Genomic DNA, 22,544 nt, shown 5'->3' on the forward strand with positions numbered 1-22,544 from the left:
CACTAAATTTAGCTGGAGAAGGATCAGGCCCTAGATAATTTGTACAAGGCCACAACACAATCAGTGTCAGTCAAGATTAGAATTTTGCAATTCCTTGCTCTCAATCCTGTGCTGAGGCCATATTTCTCCCTGAAAAGAAAGTTTCTTGTACCAACCTATAGTAAAATAAAATTATAATTCGAACTGTTCAGAGACTGGCTGGGCAAAGTACTTATTAACAATTTAATCAAACCATGGGGGAAAAAAACTAATAAAAATGTCACATTTGTATTCAGAAGAATTAAGAACAGAGTAATATAAGTCAAAAACTTTTGGTTTTTAGTATTGTGCATTCATTTTAAATGTGATTTTTTTTCTTGCTGTGTTGGATGTAATTTTTTGTTGTTGCTGTTGTTCATGCTTTCTGCTTGGAGAGGTAGCTTTCTCTGTTGTTTGATGTTAAATACCTACTAGTAATGCCCACCCGTCTGGGACTTCTGGAACTGGTGGAAGTACAGGTATATCTACCTTCGAGTACTGCACAAAAAAAACACAAATTGGTAAAATTGAAAGAGGATATTTCATGCAGCATAAACTAAATGCAACCTGTTGTAAAGTTAGGTCTACAGGGAAAACATCTTCTAGCACTGAGACAGTCGAATAGTCAATATTAATTCCACACAGCAGTGGACCAGCAGCACGAGCTATGTACTGTACACAACTCTCATCAGGTATTTTTTGTTCTGAGTGTATAGCAAGGTCAGAGCCTTCCTTTTTTGGCACAAAGCCACTAGTTGTCTGAAGGAGAAAATCTCTAAATGCTGAAAAGCTGTTTATCCAAGATGCAAAGAACGACCTGCTTCCTCTTAGAGAGAGAGAAAGAGAGAGAGAGAGAGAGAGAGAGAGACTAAAACAGGACTTCTTTGCATTTCTGAACATTATGGATACCTAGAATGAAAAGTATTACACTTCCTACTATTTAATTATATGAAAAGCCAGGCACTGTTGACAATTTTTTTCAAATCTGAATGCAGTATGAGAACTGTTGCTTACTGACTTCTTGTTACACATGTAAAGGACCTTTTGAAGAAGTGAACAGCAGTAGCTGGAATATTGATTTAGAAATTCAGCTCAATTAGGGATGTGCCAACCTTCTCCCCTCTCCACCACCCTGACCCCTCCAAAAATAGGAGAAAAAATGTGGAATGGGCACTTGAGGCCCTCAGAGCTGTGCTTAATGTATACTGGAACTGGGCTTTTAAACTAGACTCTTTTCTCCTAGCCCAACTGAACCAGTTTGAAGAATTTTTCTTGTTCAGAATATTATTATAGTGATTTAGTTCCACTTAATGAGGTGTAACCTTTGTATTTTTTGAGTCTAATTTAGTTGCTATTTTTTTGTTTAGGAAAATATGAGAAAGCTCAATTTCAGCTTCATTTAACTTTCACGTATTTCTGTATTTGATCCCATTATACAGTAACATAGGCAGCTTTTGGCTCCCCTGACAAAAAGGGCTAGAGTCTGTTCTCACTTACAGTGCTGTAAATCTGATGTTACTCTATTGGTTACATGGATTTACACTGGAGAGCAGAATTGTCCCCAAACAAACTGAAGAGTTCCCTGCATTGAAGAGTTTCCCAGTTTCTCGAAAAGACATACAGTAATCAGGGCTGATTCGCTTTTTCTTACGTAGTACACACTGTGTTGTGATCTTTGTGAATTTATGGCTTCAGGCTGGCCGTTATTTAAATATATATTTATTAAGGACCCAAACTATAGCCCCTCTCTAGAGCAAAGTCATCCTTTCCCAATATTCTGCCCACCAAGAAGCAGAGTTTAGAAATACCCAGTGAGCTCTAAAAAGGCAGAAACAAACAGAGAGGGGACTGGAGGGGACAAAAAGCACAGAAGAGGAGGAACACAAAAGACTTCAGAGAGGAAAAGGCAGGTAAAGGTTAGGGAAGGGGGAGGAAATACTGTAGACAGGAGGAGGCAGGGAAGAGGTAAGTGGGAAAAACAAGGAGCCACTGTAAAGGGGTGGGGTGTGGCAGAAGGAAAGTCAACAGAGAAGAAGAAGAAGAAGAAGGAAAATGGGGCCACAGGGAGGAAGAGTAGATGTGACAAGAAAAGCTCAAGGATGAGAAGAGGTGGAGAAGGAAGAAAAGAAGAGAAGTGGGGACAGGGCAGAGAAGACCTGGGGGTGGGGGAAAAGGGAAGGGAAGATGCAAAAGAAAATCTTGATTTGATACACATTCAAATTTTATTGGAGAAACGCTCAAAAGCATTCATCTCCAGACAGAACTCTGGCAATTTACTGCAGCTCCAATGGCAATAATGATAAATGCATTTTTTTACAGCCAAATGGCTCAAGCAGCCGACAACGTTACCGCTACATAATTAATAACAATAAGCAATTAAAGAGAACAGCAGGTTACAACTATAAGGCATCAAAATATATTAGCAAAGGAAAAAATACATCACAGTTATGAGAAAAATAAATGTACAGTCTTTGAGGCCAATGTACATCCTCTCTTATGGGTAAAACTTGTAGAGCCAGAGAAAAATGTAGCATGGCATTAAACTACTATTAACATCACGCCAAAGCCAAATAACACTTCTAATGCTCTGAGGAAATTTGAAACATGATATGAGAAACATGACTGTAACAGCAAGAGAGAGTTTGCTGACCACTATATGACATTAAACTTTAACTGAGAAATACTCTAATAAATAACTTACAAGACTGCATTTGTTGGCTCAAATATTTTCAAAAAGGTCCACCGAGTTTTTCTTTTTCTTGTTAATTTAAATAAGGAGAAGGAGTGAAAAACCAGCAAAGAGGAATCAAAACCACTTGTGGGGTAAAAAGACATGGGGCTTTTATTTAGGGTGGAACCATGCCCCTTTCCCTCTCTGCACTGGCATTCGGGGACATCTCCCAGACATAAGGCCATCTCACTGAAAAATATTACCCACCCGCCTCCCTTTTCAGATGCTGCCAGGGCCAGCTCCAGGCACCAGCTTCTCAAGCAGGTGCTTGGGGCGGCCGCTCCGGAGAGGGGCGGCAGGTACAGGTATTCGGCGGCAATTCGGCGGATGGTCCCTCACTCCGCCTGGGAGTGAAGGACCTCCCGCCGAATTGCCGCCGCAGATCGCAATCACGGCTTTTTTGTTTTGTTTTTTGTTTGTTTTTTTGGTTTGGGTACTTGGGGCGGCCAAAACCCTGGAGCCGGCCCTGGATGCTGCTGCCATCGCAGCTTCTTGCAGCCCCGTTAATGCTATGCAATCCTCTAGCAGGTGATGCTCAGAGAGCCATGCAGTTAGCTTATGCTCCCACCCTCACCAGGCCAGACACTAGATGGCTGGAGTGAAAGTGCCAAGGCTGCTCCCAAACTTGAGAATTCTGCATGGCACCACAATGCTTTTGTTTGGCCTGCCAACCACTGTTTAGGTATTAGCCCAAAGCATTGGTGTATAGGAGCTAAATTCCACCCTCTACTGCACAAGAGGGTGAAGACATTGTTTGGAAACTTCTTCTTCCCCATGCAAGCGGCAGGACATGGTCTCTCCACAGCAATCACGAGTAGTAGTAGGAAGGACAGACAGCTAATTCATTGGCCCATGCACCACATTCCCTAGTGGGCAACTAACTCCCCAGCCAGCTAGTGAGTATGCTGCACTCAGCAGCAAGTGCTAACTGGCAGCAAGTAGTATTGTACTTTGCTTCTGATCAGGAGAGCAGCAAAGTGCACTGCACAGCACTTCCTCTTGTCCTGCCATGAGAAATCATTCCCCGGTTGGCAGAAGTCCTTTTGCAGAGGACACAGTGGGCAGCATCTGTGCTCTCCATAGCTGCCTTGGCCAAAATAGGATTTAGCTCTCTTTTAAACTAGGCAGTCGGCATTCATTAGCAATGGTGGGGGGGAAGAATCAGATAAACTATATCAAATGCCATTAACCCACTGCACAACTACTGTTATTCAGCATCTCCAGAAGTTGGAGGCTGGAATCAATACATAGTCTCCACTAAACTATCTATAGGCATAACAAGGGGCTGGGGATAAATGGGTGCTTCTCCATTCTCTCATGTACACTGGGGGGAAAATGGAGATCCTCGCTACAGAACCCTATACTGCCCCATGGTAGTCTGACAGACTATTTATAGTAGTCGGATACACACATGAAAATGCACATTATAGTATTGCCAACGCCAAAAACTCAAAAATCATGAATCGGGCAACCAAAATCATGAGATTGGCTTAAAAATCATAAGATAAAAAACAATAAATCACGTTGAATTCTTTGCCTTGTGGATTTGGCATTTTTAAGTCTCAGATTTTCCAGCATTTCTCTGTAACCATAAGGACTAGAAATTTGTCCCCCCTCTTTTTTTTTTCTAAATGAAAGCTGAGATTTTCATGTATTCATATGACTCCAGGGACTAGGCTTTAAGCAAAACATTACATATCACGAGACTCATGATAAAACCATGAGTTGGAAACACTGTGAAACCTTGTTTAGCTGAATGAAATGGGGGACACAAAATTAATTCAGATAAATGAGGTTTTGGATAAGCAGGGGACTAGTTAGTGGAGTTTAATACACATCATGGGACATGACCTCATTACAGATAAGGTACGTTAGCCTTGTGTGTGTGTTTCATAGTAGATGTGCCATTGTCACAACAAATGAAAGCAAAACTGTTCTAGTCCCTGATCACTTATTTTTGTGTTTCCATATGCACCCTACATGAGCCTAAAGTATAATTAACACTGCTGAGAAGAAGCAGCAACAGTGGATGAGTCTCACTACAACAGTACTCCCATCATAACAGAAACACAAATGTACTAGTTATCGTAACAGTGTTACGGTAAGTACACCTTTGCACCAAATCATCAAAACTTAGTGGATGGAAAGGGGAAATGATGGATTCTTGATAAGATTTTAGTCAGCGAGAAATAATGCTGCTGAAGTGTAAGAGTAGGACAGTGCAGAGAGGCAAGTGAGGATTTGTACTAATTTAATCAAGAATCAGAAGCCAATAATTAAATATAGTCATCCTTCTTACATAGCAATTCCTGATGTTCCCATCTGCAAAGAACCAAAACACAGTAAAACCAAACCAAACAAAAATATCCTGATAAAATATTTCTAAGGCTATAATGCAGAATTATAAAAATGTTTTGCGCATAATACATTTTTAATTTCTTTACGTTATGACAAATTTGTTTAAGATCTGCACAAGTTCATTCAAGCTACTATTTAAAAATTTAAATATTGTATACTCTGACTATATAACAAAGACCGGTTCCATGGCATTTTATTTTTATTAAGAAATAAAATCTCATAATGTCAAAAAACGATATTTAGCAACATATATATTTAACTACTGTGATCTTTTTCTCTCTGAAAGCTTTGGGGCCATCAGCTACAAATCCCTGACAATGTTTAAAACCACCTAAGACTCTTCATCAGAAAACTTGAAGTCTGCAAGTTTATGTGACAGTGCAAGTCGTGTTATGCTTACAAATATTAGCACTGTAAAAATGATAAACAAAAGAAATAGTATTTTTCAATTCACCTCATACAAGTACTATAGAGCAATTTCTATTGTGAAAGTGTAACTTACAAATGTAGATATTTTTTTACATAACTGCACTCAAAAACAAAACAATGCAAAACTTTAGAGGCTACAAGTCCACTCAGTCCTACTTCTTGTTCAGCCAATCACTAAGACAAACAAGTTTGTTTACATTTATGGGATACTGCTGCCTGCTTCTTATTTACAATGTCACCTGAAAGTGAGAACAGGTGTAGCCAGTGTTGCAAGGTATTTACGTGCCAAATATGCTAAGTATTCGTAGGCCCCTTCATGCTTCAGCCACCATTCCGGAAGACAAGCTTCATTGTTGATGATGTTCATTAAAAAAATAGTGCATTAATTAAATTTGTGACTGAACTCCTTGGGGGAGAATTGTATGTCGTCTGCTCTGTTTTACCCGCATTCTGCCATATATTTCATGTTATAGCAGTCTTGGATGATGACCCAGCACATGTTTGATTTACGAACACTGTCACTGCAGATTTGACAAAATTCAAAGAAGGTACCAATGTGAGATTTCTAAAAATAGCTACACCACTCGACCCAAGGTTTAAGAATCTGAAGTGCCGTCCAAAATCTGAGAGGGACGAGGTGTGGAGCATGCTTTCAGAAGTCTTAAAAGAACAACACTCAGATGCGGAAACTACAAAACCCGAACCACCAAAAAAGAAAACCAACCTTCTGCTGGTGGCATCTGACTCAGATGATGAAAATGAACATGCATTGGTCCACTCTCTTTTAGATCGTTATCGAGCAGAACCCATCATCAGCATGGAGGCATATCCTCTGGAATGGTGGGTGAAGCATGAAGGGACATATGAATCTTTAGCGCATCTGGCACGTAAATATCTTGCGATGCAGGTTACAACAGTACCATGAGAACGCCTGTTCTCACTTTCAAGTGACATTGTAAACAAGAAGTGGGCAACATTATCTCCTGCAAATGTAACCAAACTTGTTTGTCTGAGAGATTGGCTGAAGTAGGACTGGGTGGACTTGTAGGCTCTAAAGATTTACATTGTTTTACTTTTGAATGCAGTTATTTTTTTGTACATAATTCGACATTTGTAAGTTCAACTTTCATGATAAAGAGATTGCACTACAATCTACAATACTACTTATATTAGGTGAATTTAAAATATTATTTTTGTTTTTAACAGTGCTAATATTTGTAATAAAAATAAATATAAAGTGAGCACTGTACACTTTGCATTCTGTGTTGTAATTGAAATCAATATATCTGAAAATGTAGAAGACCTCCCAAAATATTTAAATAAATGGTATTCTATTATTGTTTAACAGTGCGATTAATCACGATTAATTTTTTTATTCGCTTGACAGCCCGAGTAAAAGCATGAAAATTCTAAGTTAAAGTTATCATTTTGTCCTTTGCTCATTGTGATGGTAAGATATTACATCATATACAGTATGTTACCCCAGATCACATGCTGTTCTTTGCCCACATCAAAATTTCCATGCAGCAGGGCAAGTCAAGTAGCTGCAGAGTTAACTTTTACCTTTATTTTCATTAAAAGCTCGTATTAAAGGGACACACAGTTGCACTATCAAGATTTGCAAAGACCCCTCGCCAGAACAAAATTGATCAATGCTACAAGATAATATAATACAATTACAACTGCGTGTGTGTGTGTGTGTAAGTAAATGAGGAGGTGAGTGTGTGGAGCACATTAAACGTAGAGCCATGTTGATAGCTGATGATCTTGGCCTTCATGTTATGTAACTTGCAGTACACACTTTAGGAAATCAATGTTTAAAAATATACAGTATGAGCGAGATTTTCAAAGACACAAAAGACAGTTAGGTGCCTAACTCCCACTGATTTTCAGTGGGAGTTAGATGCTTAACTGCCTTTTGTGTCTTTGAAAATCTCTCCCAATGTTGTTTAATTGCCTGGAGTTTAAAATAAAACAATACTTGTTCCTTCCCCTCCCCCCAAGTCTCCTTACTGCTTTCCCCCAAATATAAATAAAAAGCTAGATCTGCTCCACTACATTTGCTTGCATTAATTGATGTTAAAAAAGTCTGTTAAAAATAAAGCCCAGCAGTGACATTTTTCCTTGCTAAAGCACGGTAGCAGCACATTACACACATTACAAAAAGGTCCCCTGGTAGGCTTGTGAAGTTCCACTCTGGCAGTAAAAGGCATCTACAGTATGCTTGCTGATTTATTTATTTATTTATTTATTTTTAAACAGAATGTGTCACAAAAGCAGGTAAAACTCACCTGCTCCGTGTCTGGGCTTTAATACTGAATGGAGGAACTAGATGCATACCACATGTTTTTAGGATTATCTTTACCACTGGTAAATGAGATAGTCAAGCCACAGTTAACACAGTCCCAGTTTGGCGTTTTCAATATGGTTTAATCCACATTGTCTTTATTTACAGCAAGTATTGGATTGATTTGGGGTTTTTGACAGGTTCCAGAAAACAGCATTTCATGATCAAGGCTCCCACCTGTACAACAATTTAATTATTAGCCTATTAGACTCCTAAAACATAAACCATTTACTGAAACAACTAGTAAGCAACTAATCTAACTCTGGGTTACTAAAAGCTATGCTCTAAAAATTATTTAGGGGAAGTTCTATGGCCTGTCTGTTATTCCAGTCAGACCAGACAATCACATTGATCCCTTCTGGCCTTGGAATCCATGAAGATATACATCCTTCCTCCAATGAATCACCAGCTCACCTGGTACAAAGGGTTCTGGGAAAACATCTTGGAAAAAAAAGGACAAGGTCACAACTAACAAAAGATAACTCAGGGGAGGTGAATTCGGAAGTTGAACAGGGATTGGAAGGGTTGCAAAGATGGGTATGGCCAATGGAACATGAATAGAAACAAAAGTCTCAACCCCTGCAATGTACTGAGCACTCTCAAGATATGCAAAGCCTCCTCTTTCTTCACATACTCTCCATGGGCAAAGGCATCATGGGTGCTCAGAACTCTGCAGGGTGTTTTTAGCACCTGCGGGCTTGGGCCCTGAATCCTGTTGATGGTGCTTACTTTGCCATGTCCTAAGTGCCCATGAGGGGCAGAGTTACTAAGACCCTTGAAGGTGATTACCAGAGGCTTAAATTTCATGCGTTTTAGTGGATGAGGAGTCAATGGAGGGATTCAAAGAGAGGAGTAACATGATCCAATTGATGCACAGGACGAGGAGTTCAGTGGTTGCATCTTGTTTTCACTGATGAGGGACAACATGAATGTTTGTGAGGCTAAAGAGGAAGACGTTGCTGTAGTCAAGGCAGGATATAATATGGATCTAGATACGAGATCTGGTTGTGGACATGGAAAGAAATGGAGACATCCTGGAGATAGTCAGGAGGAAAAAGCAGCAGGAACTGGACATAGCTCGGATGTGTGGGTTAATGGAGAGAGGAGTCAAAAACAACAGAGAAGGAATATTGACAGCCCAGCACCAATCTCCTAGTTATTATTATTTATTTCTGGTAGTGCCAATGATATGCTAGACCATTTCTAAACAGGTAAGAAGACACGATCCCTGCTCTGAGGAGCTCACAACCAAAAGATAAAGAGACTAGTGAACAAAGGACATGAGGGTGGGTTATGAAATGTATACACTTATGTTAACAAAATAGTCATGCAAATATATATATTTAAAGGATACAGAAACCATTCCCAAATTACTCCTCAAGCTTGTCATTAAGTCAGAAAGTTTCCCACAAGCATCCTGGCAAGAGTGAGTCTCCAGGAGGGATTTGACAGTGGAGAAAGTAATGCCTTTTGCATGAATCCAGGGATTCTTCCCTGACCCATGCTTGGGGTGCAGCATGGAAGAAGGCAAAGAGATGTTGGTATGCAAAGCTGCCAAATGACTTCTTCCAAATCGAAGAGGAAGGGCTAGATTTTGAAAAAAACTCGCTTTCATTTGTACACCAGCAAAATAATTGCAAGTGTGAGTGGGTACATAATAAACCATGCCCCAGGGTCACTGTGGGTGCAAAACAGGCCCAGGATTCTAAATCTATCCTTGTATATCATCTCCAAAAGGACTATTTCCCATAGCATCTTTTACAGTGGTGATATCACGGTGATCGATGCTGTGGGAATACCATTGATTAACATGATGGATGGGAGAGAAACTGCCATTTGTGTGTCACACTTACATAGCCCTCCCAGCGAACAATCCCATTCCCTGTGGCCGATGAAGCACTAGGAGGAAGTGAGTGGAGGAAATGGATTGATGGTCAGAGGTCAGTAGCAGTATAAAGAGAGAGGAACAGCTCACTTTGTGATAGCACATTCCTTGCAAACCTGTTTCAGAATGAATATCCAGCTCCTCATGTAGTGTAAATCAACACAAACTCACTGAATTCAATGGAGTTTTGAGGAGTTGGCCTGTAAAAGGCTAGAGTCTAAAGCCAGCTTTGGAATCTCTTGCCATTGCTGGCTATTATCACTAATACAAGGCTTGGAAAGAGACAATGATGATGCTTAGCATCTCATTGTGACAGGCACTTTGCAAAAAATTAAGATAGGTTCGGTCCCAAATATATGAAAAGATATTGAAATAAATATTGGCATAAACCTCTTTTAAACTGCAGTAAAAATAGTAGAGATGTACATGTGTGTGAAGACATCCTGTTGTGCTTTTATGTTTTGGGGGTTGCTTTTTTTTTTTAAACATTTAGAATCCCAAACCAAACATCATTGTGCTAGTGCAAGACTCAGTAAGTGAAAATGGCTATCCATTAAAATAAACTGACCAGTATAGTTTGAATGTCCAAGATGAGTGAAATGAAAAGGTAAACATATAGCACAAGGGGTAAAGTGTAAATTATATTTTAAAAATGATACCAGGCTTTAGCGTTATCAATAAAGATAAGAACATTTTAAATCTATATTATTTTATATCTTGACAATGTCACTTTACAGGGGAAAAATGAGATTAAAAATTCTTATCCCTCCTCTCTCTTCTTTACTTTCTACTTATCCCAGAATAGTTTGATGCTGTTGCTAGCTGCTAAGAGTCCAGACCAGGGCTTTTAAGTGGAGCTAGCACTGCTCTCCATGGCTCATCTGGGGATGTGGGGAAGAGAAGTACGAGGTTGTTTTGTAAGGTTACAAAAGCCTGCATTCTTCAAGCTGTGCAGTAAGTACATCCACACGCTGTTTGCTCTTCCCGAGGGGTGTGTGCTAAGCCCCGCCCCTCTTTCAGAGATGATGCCCAAGTCCAGACTTCAGGGCTATGCTTCCCTGTGCTTGGGATTCTCAGCTGCAAACTTTTCTTAGGCGTTAGGCGCCTACACTGTTTTAGCAAGAGACCGGGGGCACATATGACTCAGCTTGGCACCTCCCACTGGCTAGCTTAGCGTGCTGGCTTTTGTGACTCGCATTCTCAGATGCCTGTCTCTCCCCACGTATTGTATGGGGAGCCTAGGTACATAACCCAGGCTGTGTGGATCCCAGTGATTTTCTAGGTGCCTAAAAGCTAGGCGTGGTGATACTCAGCATCATCATGCCCATGTTCGTTTGTGAATTTAGCTCTACCTAACCAGCCTGCTAGTTGTGGCTGATGTTGCCAGCTCTGCATTCTCAGAGCTCAATCATAACTTTTAGCCCACTGGTTAGGGTGCTCACCTGGGATGTGTGAAACCCATAATTTAAGCCCCTGCTCCACCAAAGTGGGAGAAGGGATCTGAACAGGAATCAGCCACCTCTTAGGTGAATACCTTAACCATCGGGCTATGGGTTATTCTGATGTGGGGCTCCCTCACAGTCTCTGCTGCTGACCGTTCCACTGTGGATAAATAATGCAAGAATGATTGGGCCAGAGAGAATGGAAACATGAGAATGATTCTGTAGTGTGGTGGTTAGAGGGAGCACTCAGGTGGGAGACTCAGAAGCCAGTCCCTCTGCTCCTTTTAAATTACTTATTCACACTGGAACAGCTTCAACGGGAAAGACTGACGGAGCCCCACATCAGAATAACCCATAGCCCAGGGATTACAGCACTCACTTTCAAGCCTGTAGATTCCTGTTCAAATCCCTTATCCCTATCTGGTGAAAGGGGGAACCTGAGCCAAGGGTCTCCCACATCCAAGGGGAGTGCCCTAACCACTGGGCTAAAAGTTACTAGGGAGGTTGTCAGTTTTCCCCTGCCCACCCATGCTGTTTTGTGTAAGTTCACCTATAGGGGCCGAATCTGGTAGTTGAGCTCTGAGCACACTTGCTGGATGGGGCCCTACAGGTGAGTTAGCGGAGAAATGCCAATCTTTTCTCACTGTGGAGCTGCAGAGCACATTCCCAGAGTCAGAAACATAGGCACCTAGGGAAATGTTACTGCAAAAATATAGGCATCCAGTGCATTTAGGCATCTATGTGGTTTGGCAGCAGCTGAGTGAAGGTTTTGTGAATCCCAGTGGTGTCTGATTCTGGGATTTAGGCACCTAAAGTGGCAGTTAGGCACCTAAGTCCTTTTGTCCTCCTTTCTTAAAATGAGGATTAAGAGCATCTTTGCAAGCACTTTGGGGCAGGGAGAGTTTCTGATCCTATGTTTTGTGTAGTTACTATGGTGCTATTATAATACTCAACAATAATCTTGTATGTTCTTCAAACACTGGTGTAGTTCACTCCTCCCCTTAAATATCTAGAGGAAGCAAAACTTAGGGATCCATCTTATACGTTCCAGAGGGCCTTCAAATCCCATTGACTTCATAGGAGCTGAGGGGCACTCAGTCTCTAGCAGGAGGCGCTTAGAACTTTGCAGGTTGCGGCCCTTAAAGCGGTTTCTGACTGACCCAATCGCTCACCAGCATTTCAGGATGAGGCTCACCCAGATGGCCCAGTATTTTAAATCCAAACATGAAAAGGACAAAAGCCTGAAGCTGAAAAATATTAAATCAAAATATGCACTAAACACTGGCCTCTGCTAGCAGTTATACGCGTAAGGCAGCATTTCATGATAACACCTCGCTGATCATCTCCCATCAGCAAATGGCCAGACTCCTTTACTTGCTGTGGGGGGCGGGGAAATGGGGGCAGGGAGAAAGGGTAATTACTTTTATAGCCTTTTTTTTAGAATCTAAGTCTTTCTAATTTGAAGAAATCATCTCATAGAGCATACTAGACAGTTGCTAGGGCCCCTTGACTGAGGGCCCTTGGGTCTTCTCCATACCTTTGATCTGCATTATGAAATGTTAATGTCCACCACGTCAGGACTTGTTACATAAACATACCCTTTCTCTAACTATTCAGTCCTGCCTGCTGCAACTTCCACCCATATTACCCATTTATATTTAAATGCTGACTTTGAGCTTATACCCAGAAGCACTGACATTTTTAAACAGAAGTAGCTTAACTAGGGTAAACTGCTAAATATAATTTATTGATGGTAAAGAGCTTGGTTCAGATTAAATTCCAGCAATTTAATAATGAACACATTTTACATCCTGCATCAGAGATATGTATAGGTCTCTCTCTCCTCCCCCCCCCCCCCACTTTAACTGGGAAAAGGGGGTCTCAGAATCTGGGATTTCCTGTGGATTAGATATGAAACAATCACAAGCACATATTTTTGATATCTCTATTAACAGACTGTTCATGTCTAACTGCAAAACTTGGTTGCACTTCTTTCAACATCTTTGCCCAAGACAGACCAGTAAACACAATTCCTCTCTCTATAATTAGACTTTTCTCTAAGGGCCCTGAAGTAAGTCGGCATGCCGTAGATTTAATATCCAGTGCTATATCCATATGTGCTGCCCTTGCCTGGTCCCAGAGCATATAAACTCCCCTATTAGCAGCCTTGACTGCTTAATTATGCAGATTTTTTTTTGTACCCGCCTGCCTGTAAAATTACTGTGTCTAACCTTTTTTTTTTTTTTTTTTTAAACTCTGCACCATGCTGGCCATTCTAATGAAATCGGCATAGGGGAAAGGGCCTGATTTGCAGTTATGGAGGTTGGATCGCACTGGCAATCTGTCCTTAGTGGGAGTTACAAAAGAAGTCAAATGCCTTCATCTGGTTCTACCCTATCATCCCCAAGGTGATTGAGTTCACTTCCTGATGCTTCCCAAGTTTTCCTCAGGCTGTCCAATCAGCACATCCACCAGGGAGCCCAGCCTAGCTTGCAACAGTCTCTGTATCTAGTTACAGACCCACCAGGGACAGTCAACTATCCACCCCCAAGCCTTCAGATGAAAACCTTTTCTAACAAGGCCGCCCAGCGCCAATGAAATAACACACATCTGCATATCCACTGGGTCCCATGTTTCTTGTGCTCATGGATTATGTATCTTGCAGCCTCTAATAAAGAAATGCAGTTCTTTGTTTAATGTTTATCTTGTGCTTGTTAAGCAAATGCTAATGTTGTATCAGAATGCTTTAGTGCTATTTGGGTTTTTGGTGATTTACTACAAGACAATCTGCTGTGAAGTAAATTTGGGGGGGGGGAGGGAAAAAAACAAACCATTCCCGTTGAAAGAGGGAAGAGAGAGAGAGAGAGAGAAAATGGTTTGACAGAGAAAGAGCAAGAGACAGAGGGAGTCAGAGCGAGTGCGAGAGTGCAACAGCTCCCGGTAGGACTTTCCTCACCCCAGGCTGACATGCCCACTTTATCACTAGCTGGTCCGAGACCTGGAGGTACAGAATCAAGCCAGTACAATTTCCAAAAGGGATGAAATGATAACTTCCCCTTCAGTGATAAGGTAAACAGTATCCTGAAGGGTAAACAGAAAATAAAACAGCCCTTTTTGTTGTCTGTCTTTGTGCCCTGATGGTTAGCACTGTGTAGCGTTATTCACAGACCACAGGGAAGCCCTAAATTTAATTGTTCATGCCTGGCTCTACTAGAAATGGTCAGAAAAGAAAAAGAACCCCCTCCTCATTTTTTTGAGGGAGGGATTTGGAAGCAGATTAATAAATGAATGCCCTTTATTTACCCTTTGGCAAGAATGGATATAGATATCCACAATGCTAAGCCCGTCTGCCAGTCTCTTTTCAATGCTTCAACCCTGTTTTAAAAGACGTAAGTTCTGGAACTACACATTATATTATTTTTTTCTCCCTCACATGAGTCAGGGTCAATATAATAACACAGTCCTCCAAATACAAAAAGAAAAAGAAAAAAAACACTGGAGACTAAGCATTAACTACATACTCAGCTGCCCCACATAGTCACTAGATGCCCATCGTGCCATAACTCCCTTTCTGCCTCCTATCTCCAGGTCACAAAGATCAACTAATTATAAAAAGGACTGAACAAAATAAGGTTGCAGAGAACCAAAATTTATTGCTGGCGTCAAATCAGAACTACGGCCTACAGGACAGGTTTCCTATTTCTACTATCTTTATTGATAAACAATTTTATACCTTAAACATGATAAAAAGTCCAAAAAAATCCAGATATATTTTAGTCTATAGGTCTTTAAAAAAAAAAAAGCCAACACTTTGGAATCCCAGAGGTATCATGTGACATGGCAACAGATGTTTATTACGCAAGCACACATGCGCACACACGCACAGAAATGGAGTGTGTGAGTATTCCATTTACAGTAGTATGCATGTCCTTTGCCATGGGACCCGAGTGTAAATAGACGTTACTCTACTGAATCTATAAGCTTCATGGACCCTACTATCCACTGTTAAGATCTGTACTGTTTTATTTTGAAATGGTGAATTTGTGCTGGTGAAAAATGCTGGACTGAGAACCTTTGAGTTCTCTGTTTCAAAAGAGGTAATATGTGGGAAATGGTTGTGCGAGTTTCTCTACATTGCTACTGTGCTAACGTGCCTAAATTTAAAAAAAGCAAAAAAAAAAAAAAAAAAAAAAAAAAAAAGCCAGCCCTGTGGATAAGGGGATAGTTCAGTTTTTACCCCAATTCAATCCTTGGCTGCTTTGCTGAAACTGCTGGCAAAAATGCTTATTAGTAAATACTGTGGTGGTGGTTTGTTATGTGGATGCTGTTCACCAGGAACTGGATATTCTTCATGCATAGGTCACCAATTATTATCAAACAGTCCCAAGTAAGGTCAGATTTGAAACATTACTATAGAGGTGAATGGCTCCATATCCCATTATCAATCCGCCGGGCCTGATAGACTCCTACTATGGTGGGTGTTTTAAAAATATAAAACATCTGTCTTGCACTGCCTTCTCCCTCCCTGGTTTTATTCAACAAGAAATCCTTTGCAAAATTTCTTTTTAAATGGTATATTTCATTATTCTGCATTTAAGGTATTATTATACAAAGCCACTGTTATCTCTGCATACTCCGCTGGTGCCCCATTTATTACTGGATACAATTCAAGGTCCTGACCCTAATCTTTTAGTTTAGGGTTGTGCTATCTTGAGACTGCCTCTCCACTCACAGCCCTCAAAGAAAGTTCAACTCAGCAGAAACACTGAATTTAACAGAGCTCAGGTTTAAACTCTCCACAGCAAGGTGGCAGAAAGTTCTCCATGTTGAATAGTCTGTGGGACTCCTTATTTGACCTGCCACTATCAGCCAGTCCTGCCCAACAGCACCACCAGGAATTAGCGGTATGTGAGCCCTGGTACAGACTACATTTTCCTGGCAAACTCCACCTGAGCTACCTTTGGCAATGACTGAAGCTGGGTACTCTGTTCAGATTGAACTATGAGAGGGTCAAAATGGTGGTGAATCTGTGCTGTTTATATTTAGCCTTAAATGCCAGAGGTCTTCAGCCTCCAAACTGTATCAGAGAGAGAATATCCATTTTATATAGGAATCCTGAGATGGGAACCAATATTGGTGTACAGGTCACCCTGCTGCAGTGTTAAAGTCATCTAGACTAACTGTTCGGAGTGAGTCCAATTTCCACTGGAACTGTGTGCGCGCCCCAGGTGCAGAGTGGTTCCACTCACATAGTTGGCAATACTTTTGATCTTGTTTTTGTGGTGGGATTGGAGAGAAAATGGGAATTGTGCCTTTGTTATGCACCAGCCATTGCCTCCTTTGTCTTCAGGTTGGGGGACACATTTTCTGCTAGGAGACAGCATCTATTTTAAAGATCAGCCCTCAGAAGCAAATGGGTCCGGTTAGATTTCCGAGGGCTCTAAGCAGGAATATGGTGCAGCTATCAGACCACTCTACTGAAGGTGTGACAGGACATAATAATAGTCCAGTCGCCACTGAACACCTTTTTTCTCTACATTGTTCTAATATTCAGTTGACATTGAAATGATAAAGTAGGAAGGATGATGTACAAAAACCAATGACTTACGTCCTATTTTGAAATGTACTGATTAAGGCAAAAAGAGCATTTGAAATTTTCTGCGGTCACTGTGCAGTAGTAGTCAAAGAAAACAAGGGGTTAACAACCTGCTTAATCCAGGTTGTTTGCTTTTGGGTGACAGAGTCAAGTGTTTCTAACTGTGAGGAATTACTTTGAGGATAAAGATCAGTCAGATCCAGACTGAGATTTCTGTCTCTATGGTGGCAGAATTTACTTTTAGTGAGGGGCTAGCAATGTTCGGAGCCAACTCATTAGAATAATTGTGGATATGGAAATTTAAGTCACTCAGAACAATGAGTCTTTTCTGTTTGAATTTCAGCCGGTGGTGGTCAGGCATATGATATAATCACACACTCAAATCCAAACCCCTCCTGGCTGATGAAAATCAGCAGGAAGTTGTTGGGGTCAGTTTGGTTTTAGACCTGGATTTAGTACAGAGTCTGCTCTGGGGGTGTAGGATACTGATGATCTGCTGTCAATGATTGAGGATCACATGTCCATGCTGATTCTTGTTGCTCTGAGAGCTGCTTTTGATACCCTTGACCATAGATGTTGGGGACTTGCCTGAAGATCACAGTAGGGTCAATGGTATTGCTTCTTTCTTTCTGAGAGATCTCAAAGGGAAGCATTGGTTAGATGCTCATCTACTCCAAGAGCACTCTCATGAGGGGTTCCTGCAGGATTCTCTCTTACCACCATTGTTGTTAACACATATATGGGGCCAGTAGGAGGGAAGGAGAGAAAGTATGAATGGTGGTGTCTTCAATGTTTATAACACCCAGTTTTAGATTTCCATTCGGACTCCCCCTGGAACAGTAGAACCTCTTACTTAAGTGTCAAGCAGAAATTGATGCACGGGTACCTCACTAAGACTCAACCCAGACAAGACCATGATAGTTCTACGCAGGGAAGCAACCTGAGGAAATTGTGGAAGGTGTATTGGCCCACTGATTGACAGGACTTGCTGGCCATCACTTTCTAAGGCTCTTAACCTAGAGGTGCAGTTGGCTGAATCCCTGGTTGTTTCTGGATGTTCAGGTCGTAGTGGCTGCTAACTGCCCTTCTCATCACTGGTGCTTGGCAAGAAGGTTGTGACCTTTTGCTAGGGATGCAGAGCTTGTCATGATCATCCATGCCTTTGTCATCTTGAGGTTAGCTTATTATGCTTTACAAAGGGCTACTACATCTTAAGACCATTCAGTAACTGCAGCTAGTGCAGTGTGTGGTGTCCCATCTATTAAGTGGGATGTTTAACTGCCAGAAGCACGTTACAACAAAGCTCTGTACGGGCTGTCAGTAGATTTCCAGGTAAAATTCAAAGTGTTGGTTTTCAGGTCTAAAGACCCAAATGGTTAGTGCTTTGTCTGTCTGAGAGACAGCCTATTTCCTCAGGAGGTTCTGTGGCAGATTCTCAAACTAAGAGCCCCCTCCTTGTATAATTGTGAGAATACTAATGGGAGGGTGTTTTTGATGATGGGTCCATGGCTCTGAAACTTGCCTGCTGAATTGGTTCACCAGAATCTGGGTCTGATTACATGTAGAAAGTGCTTTTCCTGGGGGACAGGGTTGAGGGGACTGATTGAGGATTAGAGGGAGGATGTGGTGGTATCTGTGAGAGGAGATAAAAATGGATGATGTTTTAGGGTTGGGAAGGTTTCCTGTGGGTTTGTTTAAAAAATTAATTTCTCTTAGAAAATTCTGTAATGTGCCTATAGCACGAAGTAGGGGCAATTATGTTAAAATAGCAGGGACCAGGAAAGAAACCTCAACTTTTCACCTCAGTCCCATTCACTACACCGCACAACTGTCCACGTGTATTATGGGATTTTTTCCCACCTTGCTCTGAAGAATCAGGTATGAGTCTGTGCAGCAGGCAGCATGCTAGATGGACCAAGTTAATTGTGCTGTGTGGAGGGAGGGGGTCAGGGGGATTAGCTATTGACCGACAAGTTTACACCCTGTAGTATCCACCATCATAAAACTAGCTCCTTAACACGACTGATTATACTGACACCCTTCAGAGGTGACAAGACACTGTGTACTATCAGAACAGAAACAGTTTTCCACCAGGCTCTAATTTATAAACTTGGGCCCAGATTACCCATCCCGTGTAGTATTTTACCCTTTGAGTAGCTCTGTGTAAACCAATGGGACTATTGATGGAGTGGGACGTTGCCCAGTATGAGTAAGGGTATTATCAGCATCTGGCCCTTGGTGATCACTGTTGGTGACACACATCAAGAAATAAAATGAGAGTGACTACAAAGCACGTGCAATAGTCAAATTAATATTGGATTTAATGAGTCACATTGACTACAAATACCTTCAGCCTTGCAGAAAACCTCACAAGTAACTGCTTTAATTGTTGACACCTTTTTTTAGCTTGCAGCTGAATGTTTAAAAATATTTAAAAGTAGCACTTGCACTAAAACCTTAAATCTTTCATTGTGCCTTAAATTTCTCTTGTGATCTCCGATGGGGCAGGATTTGGGGTATTTTAAATTTAAAAGCCCAGTGAAACAAGATTTTCAAAAATAGCTAATATTGGGTTGAGGGCCAAACACTGTAATGATGCAGTACTACTTGCATTATTCCTGAAGCTATTTGATTTTGACAAGCCCACATTTGGTAATTAACATGAGAATGCCCCCTTGGGCCGTTCTCCTGTTAGCTAAAATATCTTATAAATTACTGTAATAAAAGAAAAAAGTGAACACACTGCCTGTCAATGTTTCAACTTATCTAGCAAGAAGAGGAGACAATGCCATGATCTGGAAGCATGCACATGCCAAATGGATGCATAAATTAGACTGTCTGGGCCCATCTGAACCAGGCACCTGTCTGTCAATGGATAATACACACATAATGGTTTGTATTCTTTAAAAAAAATACTATTATGCTGGACAGAATTTCTATGGATTTGAAGCTTAAAAGATCTCACTGTCCACGTAGGTACTTATTGTAGCCTCCATCACTGCAATAACTGACCGTACAGACAAGCCAACATCTTCAAAAATGGTCACTGATTTGGGTGCCGAACTTGAGACACCTTGGACCTGATTGTTAGAGGTGCTGAGCACACCTGAATCTCCAGATGAAGTCAATGGGGGCTTCAGAGTAGCAGCCGTGTTAGTCTGTATCCACAAAAAGAACAGGAGTACTTGTGGCACCTTAGAGACGAAAGCTTATGCTCAAATTAATGTGTTAGTCTCTAAGGTGCCACAAGTACTCCTGTTCTTTCAATGGGGGCTGCAAGGACTCAGCATCTCTGAAAATCAGGCCCACGGTTCCTCTGATTAGGCACCCAGAATTGGTGGTCATTTTTGAAAGTCTTAGCCCTCTATACTTTATATGCTGCAGTCAGACACAGGGAGGCCCAATGCCCACACTTATATGACAATTCTGCTGTCTTGTTATGTATAGTATAATACCAACCTCCCACAAATATAAAAATCCACCACTAATTTCGGTGTATTGTAATTTGGGTGTAAATATAAATCACGCACACACATCCTCCCCATTCCAATTCCCTAAGCAGAGTGTCCTCACACAACCTGCTAAAAGTAATGAAAGCTGACAAGAAAGAAAGTGATTTTGGTAATACTTCTTGGCAGGTACAACACTTTCCTTCATTCATGATGTAACGAAGAATACAGCTGCTGGCAAACAAAAAGAAAGAAATGCATGATTTTTCTTAGAAACAAATATCTAAAACCATATTTTATTTCTTTCCCTTCTGATTCCAGATACAAGGCTCTTATTGTGGAGTAGCAGGGAACTTTAAGGGAGCAAAATTATTACTTACATAAAAATATTTTTGTTTGCATGTATGCATGTGTGAGTGTTAAGATATACTACAGAGACAGGAGCAGCAGACAGACAGGACAGGTTACTGATAGGAAAAGTTAAAGGGATTTTCAGCAGAAATAGTTAATTTAAAAGCACCAAATATTCCTAAAATAAACTCAATGCCAATTTATTCTCCAGGCTGTTTTGATCTAAAAATTGCCATCTTTGTTAACATGAAACACTAGGTTTTTGCTAGAACAACACTTCTTGAGGTTCGATCACTGAAGCCCTTTTTATTCTCCTGTTAAAGGCCTTGGGGAATCAATGCCCATACAGCGTGGACTTATTGATAGAAATTCTGGGGCATGCAATAGAATGTAGATCAAAAAATGGCTGTGTTTAATCCATAGCAGACATAATTTGTTATATTGCTGAATTTTAACAGGAACTGATCCAAAACAATGTCTGTGTTCTCGCTTCTGTGCCACAGACTAATGACATTTAATCATGAATATTACTACATTCTCCTTGTGACAGCTGAGACACAAAGCAAGCCAGCTGATGCAATTCCTGTTCTAATGCCGTTAGCCTATAAACAGCAGCAGCAAACAGGAAGCTGGCTTGTCCCACATATATCATATTAGGATATATTGCTAAATGTAACATGCACTTAGTTTACAAATGCAGCCCACAACTCTTTCAAATGACCATTTCACCTTCTCTTTTTCTGCAGCAGACAAAAACTAAAAGTAAGAATCTGTTCTGGAAGAGTCTTTCAATGACTTGATGCTGCAGTCACCAGGTCAGAGGTAATGAGCGCTGCACAAGTCTAGGGTTGCCAATATTGAATTTTAAAAATAAGGGACTGTTTTCTTAGCACCCCCACCCCACCCCTCCGCCTGATGTTATTATCATCATCATTAAATAATAATAATAAATAAGAAGCAGGACTCACCTACATTCACCAGGGGTATTTCTTGCTGCTTTTTGCAGCACACAGCAACTCCTGATCTTGTTGTACAGAGATGAAAAAATAAGGAACGTTCCTTGTAATAAGGGACTGCTGGCAACCCTATACACAGCACAAAGCACCATACATAGCTCGAGCCTGGTTAGATCAATGGCCTATAATCACCTGAGAACACCATGGACACAAATCATTTGTTTATTTCCTGTACACATTGCGCAGGGAAACTTTCCTAAGTCTGAGAAAGCCAGACAATGGCTGCACCTGCTTGCAGTACCTGTCCTGCCAAAACATATTATGAACAACCTTGAAAATCTTGGAATATAGTTAGAGGCCACAGGGACAATCTGGGTTCCTAGATGCGGCTGGTTTCTCTGGCCCTGCACCAGGCTTGATTTCAGAGGAGAAAGGGGACTGCTTCTATAACAAGCTGGAAAACCTTACGGGTGCTTTCGAAAAAAGCTGTGCAACTCCAACCCTATGCGCAGTCTGGCAATACAGACCTTCAGCTCTGGGGAAGTTTTATTTTCAGACCTACCACGGGAGTTCAAAAAGGAGATAAAAGGATAATTTGCCTTTTGTGTACACGTGTGTAAAATTTTCTGTGATTGTCAGAGGTCCCAGATTGACAGCCCTGGAGACTGAAGTTTTCAATTTATCCACGCAACAGGGCAGCATCAGTGAAAGCCTCAGTCCTGACCCAGAAGGGCCACTTGTAATGGTAAGGAGCTATTTCAGCCTCTATGCCTATTTAGTACGTGGCCACTCTACTGAGACTGTCATCAAAGGTGCAAACCAGGGCTGTGGTTTTCTTGTGGCCACCTGTCCACTGAAATCTGGACTGGGAGCACCAACTCATTTCACACAGGCCACTGAACAGCCATTAGACACTAACAACTTCTGGCTACTACCAACTTGGCATAGATTTGAAATGGTTACCCAGAGACTCCCATATCTC

The 22,544-nt window shown here is 41.2% G+C and overlaps 1 protein-coding gene across 16 annotated transcripts in view; it reads right to left on the bottom strand.

The window, feature by feature from the left end:
• The window catches only part of ZNF521 (zinc finger protein 521), a 277,408-nt gene that overhangs the window by 44,980 nt on the left and 209,884 nt on the right, over positions 1–22,544 (bottom strand). For 8 of the 16 annotated variants that reach the window (XM_065585397.1, XM_065585395.1, XM_065585392.1 and 5 more), the window contains one exon: positions 451–516. The exons of the other annotated variants lie outside the window; for them this stretch is intronic. In XM_065585397.1, coding sequence (XP_065441469.1) covers positions 451–516 — 66 coding nt within the window. The remainder of the gene's footprint in view (positions 1–450; positions 517–22,544) is intronic. 16 annotated transcript variants of the gene reach the window in all.

This window comes from Chrysemys picta, chromosome 2 (assembly GCF_011386835.1).
Source record: "Chrysemys picta bellii isolate R12L10 chromosome 2, ASM1138683v2, whole genome shotgun sequence".
Taxonomy (NCBI): Eukaryota; Metazoa; Chordata; order Testudines; family Emydidae; genus Chrysemys; species Chrysemys picta.